The following is a 10,705-nucleotide window of genomic DNA, read 5'->3' on the forward strand; positions in this document are numbered from 1 at the left end:
CCGTCATGGAGCACAGGCTCCGGACGCGCAGGCTCAGCAGCCATGGCTCACGGGCCCAGCTGCTCCATGGCACGTGGGATCTTCCTAGACTGGGGCACGAACCCGTGTCCCCTGCATCGGCAGGAGGACTCTCAACCACTGCACCACCAGGGAAGCCCTATGGTTGATTTTTATTTTCTTCTTTTTGTTTGTATTTTCTAATTTTTCTATGATAAGTTTTTATCACCTGGGTAATAAAAATATTTAAAAATGTATTTTAGCAAGTGTTCATGTTATATACACAGAATGATCTGTGTGTTTTGGCATGGAGATTTATTCTTTGACATATAACTAGTTTATTCTAAGAAATACATATTTTTTTAATTTACGTAGTAAAATATTTCTAAGGATGACTGTTTTTAGACTTTATAGTATACCTTTTAATGGGAACTCCTAGCAGTTTAGGCATATTTAGCCATTCATTTATATTATTAAAGAATTAAAATAGTAAAGATTTAATAATTTCCTAATATTAACTATCAGGTAGTGGTAAGAACATTTGATCTGATACTTTGACCATCAACCCTGTTCTCTGACAGCATATAGTTCATTTTTCTGTAATGTGAATTGCATTTTCCTGGAAGATTTGGCAACAGGATCCCATGAAATACTGGGACTGACACTGTTTTATAGTACGTAGACCAACAGACTGAAGTTAACCAATTGTTAATGGTCTTGGAAACAAACAAACAAAAAATCTCCAAGCTCCATTGAGACACTGAGAGTGTATATCTTGCCACTGTATAGCTGTATGTTATTTTTCCAGACCTCTGTTCTTCAGATCAGCTCTTTCTATGGCTGCAACTCATTGTTTTAATTTACCAATGGTCAGACACTGTAATCTACTATATCTAGTTTTAACACAATAAAAGTCATCTCTTTAATGGCTTGCTTACTTCAAATATGAAAAGATACTCTTTAAACATTTTTTTAAATTATAAGGGTAATAAATGCACATGGTTTTTAAAAAACTAATAAGTACAGAAGGATATAAAATGACCATGAGTCTCCTGTCAGTGTCACCCCTAGGGGTGGACATTGTTGATAATTTCTTACATGTCCTTCCAGACATTTTAATGCACTTAAAGTATATGCTTTTTTCCTTTTTACATGTAACGTATGTAAACATGTAGACCAGAAGGAGAGCCCTGAAACGTGGGGCTACAGCTTATGCCATGTTTTGTTTTCACCGTTTTGCTTTTGACAGTGATTTTTACTTTGAATATTTTTTCTTTTTATTCAGTTTTTCAAATGTCTAAATATTTTATGTTTAAAAGTAGGGGTGTTTGTATATAAAGAACAACTTCAAATTAGTACATTTCCTTTCCTCTTCCCTAAATTATATGCTTTTGCTTCTTTCAGCATTGGGGGCCTTATTCTGGACACAACTGTATCTGATCCAAACTTGGCTGGGATTGTTGTTTACACACCAGTTATTAATGGTAAGAATTAGATATACTGTTTCATAATGATATCCTATCTCTCTATATTCTTAGGTACAAACAGGAACCTTTGAGTTCAGATTTTAAGAGGTCTATCTTCCCATTCTATTCATTTGATTTTCAATCCCAGGTTGTTGCTCATGGTGGAAACTACACTGTATGTTCTCAGTATGCAGAACACATTTTTGAAAAGAACTCTCACTTAATCTTATCTCTAGATATTAGTTTGAGAATCAGACATACCTGATTTTTAAGATTTCTGTGGCAAAATAGGATATTCCAATTCTATATTATCATTAACTTTGGGCTTACCTGCTTTCTTGTGCTGCTGTGTTGCTGTCCCTGTCAATTTTTGTGGATAAATTAGAGTTAGTTAGGTTTAAGCATTGCTGGAGTCAATTCACTCCATTAAAATCTATCACTCCTTTGCTGATCCCTTTCAAACCTGCCTTATATTTTTTCTTATCTATAAAATGGGAATTATAATACTTAAATTCACAGGGGTTTTTATATAAATTCCATTTAAAAAGACAAATTTAATCCAGTCCTACTGGCTTTTGGGCTGGCAGTCATTAAATTGGATTTCGGTATAGCCTAAGCCAATATAATTTAAAATAATGCTACCTGGGGAAAACTGTATCACAGGATATATGACACATTTAATATAAATTACTTTTGTATATTTATGGGTAAGGAAATATGTTATACAAAGGCAACTTCTCTAAAATCTAATTTCATATCTAAAATTTTTACTGAACATTTTAATTTTGGGGTACCTTAACAAATTTCCCCTAGAGATGCCCCTCCCAGTTTTCCTGGTAGCACCATTCTCCCCATCACCTGACCTTAACATCATGGACCCATTTGATTCAACCTGGCTCTTTCATCCTCTTTGAATAGATAATGACCATATCTTGTCTATTTGTACATTAACATAATTCACTTGTTCATTTATTTATATAACAAGTATGTCTTACTACTGTAGTCTACTAATGTCTCAGTTCAACCATCATTCAAGTAATAAAGTAGGCTTCCTGACTCACTCCCTATTCAATGCAAATTGAACGTCATTAGTAGATGGGTCTACCTTAAACATTGTTTTTATTACATTAGTTTGTTGTTGTTGTTGTTGTTGTTTTTCTCGGTACGCGGGCCTCTCACTGTTGTAGCCTCTCCCGTTGCGGAGCACAGGCTCCGGATGCGCAGGCTCAGCGGCCATGCCTCACGGGCCCAGCCGCTCCGCGGTATGTGGGATCTTCCCGGACCGGGGCACGAACCCGTATCCCCTGCATCGACAGGCGGACTCTCAACCACTGTGCCACCAGGGAAGCCCTTATTACATTAGTTTTAAGCTGATGAACTTGACAGTGGTTTCCTCCTGCCTGTCAAATCAAATTAGAACTCTTCTGCCTAGCTATCAAGGCTCTCTCTATATGCTCTTGGACACGCACAACTTTATCCTTTATCATTGCGACTTGCTTCTTGCATTGTGGCCATACAGAGATCTAATTTTCACTGCCTGGAATAACTATCACTTTCTTTCCCCCTGTCCGAATCCTCTTCAGTGACCATTACTTGATGAATTCACTAGCATGAATATTACCCAACAATGACTGCTAGAACTGTATTGCCCAGCATCTCAGTGAGAAAATTAACTTAAATTACAACCCCGTTATTAGTAAGATTTTAGTGAGTATCTCTGTTATTTTGCCTTTTACAAGAAACAGTTTGCTACAGTGCCCTCATTGGAAGTCTGTGCATGGCATGGCATAGTGGTAAAATCTTTTTTCTATCTCAGTAAGTAAGCCTCTTAGTTGGGTATCACAGTGAACACATTTTATGTTACATTATGCTCTTAAAAACATTGATTGAGAAGATTCACTCCATGCTTCTCAAAAAGTTGTAACTTCTGAGAACTGAATTTCGTTTTAAGTGTGCTGAGATGTACTATTTAAAAGACCCCTCCCTCTTTTATCACCATCGTCATCATCTGCTGTTTTTTTCATATTTATTTACTTATTTATTATTTATTAATTTATTTTGGCTGCACTGGGTCTTCGTTGCGGCGTGCAGGATCTTTAATTGCAGCATGCGGACTCTTAGTGGTGGCATGCATGCGGGATCTAGTTTCCCACCAGGGACCGAACCCAGGCCCCCTGCATTGGGAGCGCAGAGTCTTACCCACTGTACCACCAGGGAAGTCCCCATCATTTGCTGTTTAGTGAGTACCTACTCTGTGGCAGATTACTTTTAGTTCTTTTATGCATGTTATGTTATTTAATCCTCAAATAAAGATAAGGTCTCATATCTAGCAAATGGTGATTTAAACCCAGATCTGCTTGATATCCCAAAGCCTGTGGCTTTTTTCCTTCAAAATGAATATCTAATCTGTTATATTAGATACGGGAATACACACTTTGTTTAAAGTAAGGCATATCTGTGTTGATACTGTGATGAGGGTATCTTTTAACGCTTATTAACATCTCAGAACCAGTAATATTTTTTTAAAATATATTTCATGTAACAGTAGTTCTTGAGGTGTTGAAAAGTGAGTTCTGTGGTCAGCTAAGTTTTGGAAACATTAGGTTAAAAAGATTTCCTTTCCACAGGATGCTGTGAGTCTCCCCTTCTGGTACTTTTGTTAGAGAGGGGTTGGAATTTCTGGATCTAATCTTTCTAAACCCTAGACCATACTTTGAGAACTACTGATCTAGGTCTTATTATATCTTTATCACAGTCTACTTTCAAATAATAATATATCACTTTACATAAAGGATAAGACCTTATATTAGTATACTTGGATTTTCACTCTTTCTTATGGGCTCTTTTTGTCATACATTTTACTTTGTTATAAATCCTATAACATTATTTTTGCTTTAAACAAGTATTTTTTAAAAAGATAAAAAATGAGGAGGTGGTATCTTGTACATTTCCCCAGATTTTTAACATTTTCAGCACTCTTCTTTCCTTTATGCAGATTCAGATTTCCATCTGGCATTGCTTTCCATCTTCCAGAAGAAGCACCTTTAATGTTTCTTATAGGGCAGCTCTGCAGAGAAAACAGAGGCTTTAGGCAAGTGTCTCCCAGCTTCCTTCTCCCTCCTTTCCCTTCAGCTCTAACAGTGTCTACTCGTAACCTTTTTCACTCCATCTCAGAAGAAGAGCAGACTCTTTTATCTAAGACCATTACACCTCCAATGGGATCCTTACTCTCAGTTATCTTAACTGTTCCTGTATCTTCCATACCTTCCTCTCTTCCATCTTTCCTCTTTTTTTTTTTAATCTTTCCTCTTTAGTTTACAATTGTACTCGACTCTTTCGTTCTAAATCACCTTTCCCACAGTGTTCTGCCTTCTCAAGCTTCTGTTTTCTCCCTTCTACGCTTTACAACCAAACTTTTCAAAGTGTAGCCTGTACTTGTAAAAATGTCTTGCAATGTTTTCCATCCCTCTCACTCTACATAACTTTTTTACTGAGCTCCACAGTGACCCCCTAATTACTTTATCCAGTAACTTGCTTTCAGTCTTCACCCTGTTCAGCTGTTTGATGCTAGTTAATCTGCCCTTTTGCACCTCTCCCGACTCTCCCGTTCTCTGAAAATTCTTCTCCATTTTCCTTCACTAACTCCCCCTTTCTATCTGCCGCTTTAAGTATGTGTATTCTTCCAGACTCTGTTCTTGATCATCTTCTATTCTCACTTTTCACCTTCTTTATGAGGGATATTGTCTAGTTCAGAGGTTTTCAAAGTGTGGTCCCCAGACTAGCAGCATCACCTGGGATCTTGTTAGAAATGCAGATTCTCAGGCCTCAGCCCAGAACTCCCGTGCCAGAAACTCTAGTGTACAACCCAGCAATTGATTCTGACACATGCAAATGTTTGAGAACCATTTGTCTTAGTTATGTGACTTCAGCTCTCTATCCCCCGTCTTGACCTTCATTCACTTCCAGATCCATACTTTAATCAGATATTTCCACGTGGAAGATCCAAAGCTCCAAATTGAACTCATTATCTTCCCCCGAAACCTGCTCTTCCTTCCGGGTTTCCTGTCAGTTAGTGGTATTATTATCTACCCAAAAAAAAAACATCCCAAAGTCACATACTCCCTTTCTCTAAATGCTCTCTCTTTTTATCTGCTCTTGAAATACCTTCTGAGTTAGTCTCAACCCTTTGTCCCCCCTGTGCTCCCTGGTTTTGTTCATTCATCTTCCCTGGGTACATCTGCATAAATTGTCTCCCTGCCTCTACTATCACCCAGTGTAACCTGTCTATCCTCCATACTGCTGTTAGGGTTAGCTTCCTGATCAACAAAGCTGATCCTGTCCCTTGCTTACTTAAAGATCACAGTTAAGTTTCCTGGAGATAAAGTACAAATTATCTAGCGTAATATACTCAGTAAACCCAATCTGCCCTAAAATCACGCTCTCTAATCTTATTTCTCCACCACTCCACCAATTCTTAAAATTCTCATCTTGTTGAATTTTTTTTTGCTTTCTCAAAAAGATCATGTCATTTCTCTATACCATTCCTTTGTACCTGATGTTCCCTCTGTCTCACTTCCCTTCTTTTACTTACCAAGTTCTGCTCATTCATTCAGACCCAATTAAAATGTCACCTCTTCTGCAAAATAGTTCCCTTTGGGAATTCCCTGCCAGTCCAGTGGTTAGGACTCTGCACTTTCACTGCCGAGGGCATGGGTTTGATCCCCAGTTGGGGACCTAAGATCCCGCAAGCCATGCGGCATGGCCAAAAAAGAAAAAAGTTCTCTTTCCTATGCTTCCACAGCATACTTTTAACATACATAATTATTTTGTATGATGATTCTTTTTTGTATGACTCTCTAGTGCCTAGAGATAGTGCCTAGCATGTTAAGATTTGGTAATTACTGGATGAATAAATGCATGAGTTTAAGGAACATGCTTTGTTTTGCTGCAAAGTACACGTCACCGAATTTGAAGTTATCTTATTAAATAACACAACTTAGATTATACCCGAAACATTTCATATACTTAGGAACTGGTGAAGTGCATTAAAAAAAAGGCAAAAATAAATAAATAAATAAATAGAAAAGTGGTTCTCACTATTTGTATAAAAAACTAGCAGTGATGGCAACGTTTATTACTTTCCTTAACAATTTCTCCTGCGTGTAACCATAGAAATTGGTTTCTCAGTATTTCCTCCTCTTTGGTATATTCTACAAGCTTTTTAGATAGGAGTGGATATTTATAAATTTATTTATTTATTTTTGGCTGCATTGGGTCTTTGTTGCTGCACGCGGGCTTTCTCTAGTTGCATCGAGTGGGTGCTACTCTTCATTGTGGTGCGCAGGCTTCTCATTGAGGTGGCTTCTCTTGTTGAGGAGCATGGGCTTCAGTAGTTGTGGCTCGCAGGCTCAGTAGTTGCGGCTTGCGGGCTCAGTAGTTGTGGCACACAGGCTCAGTAGTTGTGGCTCACGGGCTCTAGAGCGCAGGCTCGGTAGTTGTGGCACATGGGCTTAGTTGCTCCGCAGAATGTGGGATCTTCCCGGACCAGGGATCGAACCCTTGTCCCCTGCATTGGCAGGCGGATTCTTAACCACTGTGCCACCAGGAAAGCCCGGAGTGAATATTTGGATAGGAGCTCTTTAGATACTGAAAGAATTTAACAATCCCAGGAGTGAATATTTTGTGGACAGAGAGAGTTGAGCTGGAGATCAATTGGTCAGAAGAGGGATGAGCTCCATTAGTGTAGCCAGGGAAAATGATTCAGAGGGAACCATTTCTTCAGTGGTTTGGAAGTCATTTGAGAGTTCAGTTTTTGTTGAGTAGAAGCAATGGCTAAATAAATAAAGGTATAGCCTTAGATAGAATGTTATGAACAATCAAAATTAAAGAATTACATTTCACATAACAACAAAGGTGAATTTTAGGAACTTAATATATATGAATTATCCCATTTCTATAAAGTTCAAAAGCATGTTTAGGAATACACATATATGTGGTCATAACATAGAAAACAAGAGAATGAAAAACACAATTCAGGATAGTTACTCTGATTGACGAGGAGGGGTATGGGACTGGGGAGGGCACATAGGGTACTTCAAATGTAAAAATCATGCTGTATTCCTTTTCTTAAACTGGGTGATGAGTACATGGGTGTTTTTGCAATATGGTTATTTATAGCTTATATGTATTTTATAAATATTATTTCTGTATCTATTAAATATTTAGTACAAAATAAAAATCCTGGAAGTAGCACTTTTAGATTTCTTATTAAATGGTTGACTATGAAAAGAAAAGAATTAGAATAACAGCTAGGTGTCCAAATGAAGAATTTCCAAGGTAGGAGGGATATGGGTATGTTTATTGACAAGGAGGCAAAGGAGTAACAGAAAAGGAAAGATGGAGGATGCATGAGAGATGGTGAAGAAGGAAAAGGCAAAGTCCACAGAATGATGGGCTACAAAGTAGCCTTGGAAAAAAAGGATACCCCTTATTACTTCAATGTGGTAAGAAAAGGAGTCCTGAAGAGAGACTAAGGTGAAGGGCCTTACCTATAATGACATTCTCAGTTGTCCCAAGAAGGTAGATAGATTTCCCAACCTGTTTCATGTCGTGACACACACAGAAAATTGTAATATTAGATGGCACACTAGGGAGCAGAAGGAGGCCACTTGGAACCAGAGGCAAGCAGCCTGCCCCTGCAGAGCGTCGGAGGTCAGTATCTTGACACAGCTGTAAACTATTCAAGGCCTCCTGGTTTGGGAAGTTCCGATTGAGGCTGTTTCTCAACCTTTTTTTTCATTATGACCCTCTGAGGGAGCCATTTAAAACATTTTTTGCCCTAAATGTTGCCACCCATGAAATTTTAATATCACAGATATCCAATTTATCCATTTCTATACTGTATGTATATCCGTGCTTTATACATAAAATGAGTGAAAAAATTTTTTCTCCCCCCAAGAACAAATTTTTGTCCCCACTAAGAATGCATGATCTAGGGTAAGGGAAGCAGAGAATTTGGAGACCTTGTAAGTCACTCATCAGGTTGCCGACACGTACATTGGAAGGAAGTGGTAGAGGTGAATGTGCCTGCTCTCATTTAGAGGAAAGGGTCTTCACTCTGAGGGGCTTACATGTATTTCTTCTTAAAAAAGAAAAAAAAAGAAAAAATGGAAGACACATCTCCCCTATCCCTTTGCATTTCTTGAAACTAAAAGAGCAGTTCCTGTGTGTGAGTTCTGATAAGGAGTCATGAAACGAGGAGAGGTGAAAATGCAGAGATGTGTGGAGACAGCCAAAATATGTAGGTATATACGGAAGTTACTAGATCTGCTGTGCTGTTGATTATAAGGCTTTGCTTTTGAACAAAATGAACTTTTACTTCAGGTTCCCTTAGGAATGCCCAAAAGAATTATTGACATAATTTGAAATATATTCTATGGTGTGAAATCTATTCTGTGCTAAACATTTGCTGGAAACATATATTTCTAAATTTAATAAAACATGAAGTTGGATTTTAAAGCAGTCCTTTGATGAACCTTCTGAATTTGTTCATACTGTTAAACTTTCTGTTATCAGTGGAGCTCATTCTAGCAATAAGGCACTTAGAAATTAGGTCTTATGGATACTGAAATCTCTCACTAATTATTTAGTATGTTGGAAACCTTTTTTTTATTAATGCTATTAATTTATGTGACAATCTTTAAAAGCTCTCTACTAGCTCTAGTAGTGCCGTTAGTCTGTGAGGAATTTAAGTAATTTAAAAGAAATGCTGGGGGCTTCCCTGGTGGCGCAGCGGTTGAGAGTCCGCCTGCCCATGCAGGGGAGCCTGTGCTCCGCAACGGGAGAGGCCACAACAGTGAGAGGCCCGCATACTGCTTAAAAAACTCCGCAAATGGGAGAGGCCACGACAGTGAGAGGCCCGCATAAAAAAAAAAAAAAAAAAAAAAAGAGAAATGCTGATAGACTTGCTCTTAATAGAAATGTAGAGTATGTTGTGATAGCGAGAAAGCATTTCTGACATTAAGGGAAGCTATTCAAGGTAATAATTCTGCTGTAGTTTAAAAATATAACCAGTGATCATGATGAGATCATGATGGGGTTTTAACTTCATGAGAGGTTAAAACTTTAATAAGTTTTTATACTAATTATGTTAATTATTTTGTCTTTCACATGATGCCTTTAATCTACTTGGAACTGATTTTTGTGTATAGTATGAGAATAGGGGTCCAATTTCATGATATTTTTTTTGGCATATTAATAACTATCTTGGTACTATTTTTTTTTTTTTTTATACACAACGTATTTATTTATTTATTTATTTATGGCTGTGTTGGGTCTTCATTTCTGTGCATGGGCTTTCTCTAGTTGTGGCAAGTGGGGGTCGCTCTTCATCGCGGTGCGCAGGCCTCTCACTCTCGCGGCCTCTGTTGTTGCGGAGCACAGGCTCCAGACGCGCAGGCTCAGTAATTGTGGCTCACGGGCCCAGTTGCTCCATGGCATGTGGGATCTTCCCAGACCAGGGCTCGAACCTGTGTCGTCTGCATTGGCAGGCAGATTCTCAACCACTGCGCCACCAGGGAAGCCCTATCTTGGTACTATTTATTGAAAACTCTATACCACTCTTTATTGATCTGCAGTACCTCTTTTGTATATCACAGATTTCACATGTATGCGTGCGTGTGTGCATGTGTAGTTATCAGGTTAAAAAAGTACCCCTCAATTCCTGGTTTGTTAAGAGTTTTTAATAATAAATAATAAAATGATGAATTTTATCAAATTTTCTGCATTTATTCATATAATCATATTATCTTTTCCTTCATTTATTTGTTAATGTACCGTATTATATTATTTTCAATTATTAAATCAGCCTTACATTCCTAGCATAAATGCAGTTTTGTTGTGGTGTATTACACATTTAACATTTTGCTGGATTTGGCTTGCCAACAGTTTGATATCTTTTTTACATTTATTTTTATTCATAAGATTGGCTTATAATTTTCCTTTTTCATATTGTCATTGTTGGATTTTGAACTCAGAGTTATGCTAGTCTCATTATGTGAGTTAGATATACTTACCCATACACTTTATACTGTAAAGTAATGTAAGATTTTGTCATTTATTCTTTTTATTATTATTTCTTACTTAAATATTTGGTAGAACTCATTTGAAAAAAACAACAACAACAAAGCAAACAACTTATGTGGACCTGGTGATTTTTTTTTTTTTTTTTTTTTTTTTTTTTT

At 37.6% G+C, this 10,705-nt stretch overlaps 1 protein-coding gene across 1 annotated transcript in view; it reads left to right on the plus strand.

The window, feature by feature from the left end:
- Positions 1-10,705, plus strand: part of SLC41A2 (solute carrier family 41 member 2) — a 117,294-nt gene that overhangs the window by 63,438 nt on the left and 43,151 nt on the right. The window contains exon 8 of the mRNA XM_007447310.1: positions 1,402-1,481. Within this exon, the coding sequence (XP_007447372.1) occupies positions 1,402-1,481 (80 nt within the window). The remainder of the gene's footprint in view (positions 1-1,401; positions 1,482-10,705) is intronic.

The sequence above is a fragment of the Lipotes vexillifer genome, unplaced genomic scaffold (genome assembly GCF_000442215.2).
Source record: "Lipotes vexillifer unplaced genomic scaffold, Lipotes_vexillifer_v1.1 scaffold1017, whole genome shotgun sequence".
Taxonomy (NCBI): domain Eukaryota; kingdom Metazoa; phylum Chordata; class Mammalia; order Artiodactyla; family Lipotidae; genus Lipotes; species Lipotes vexillifer.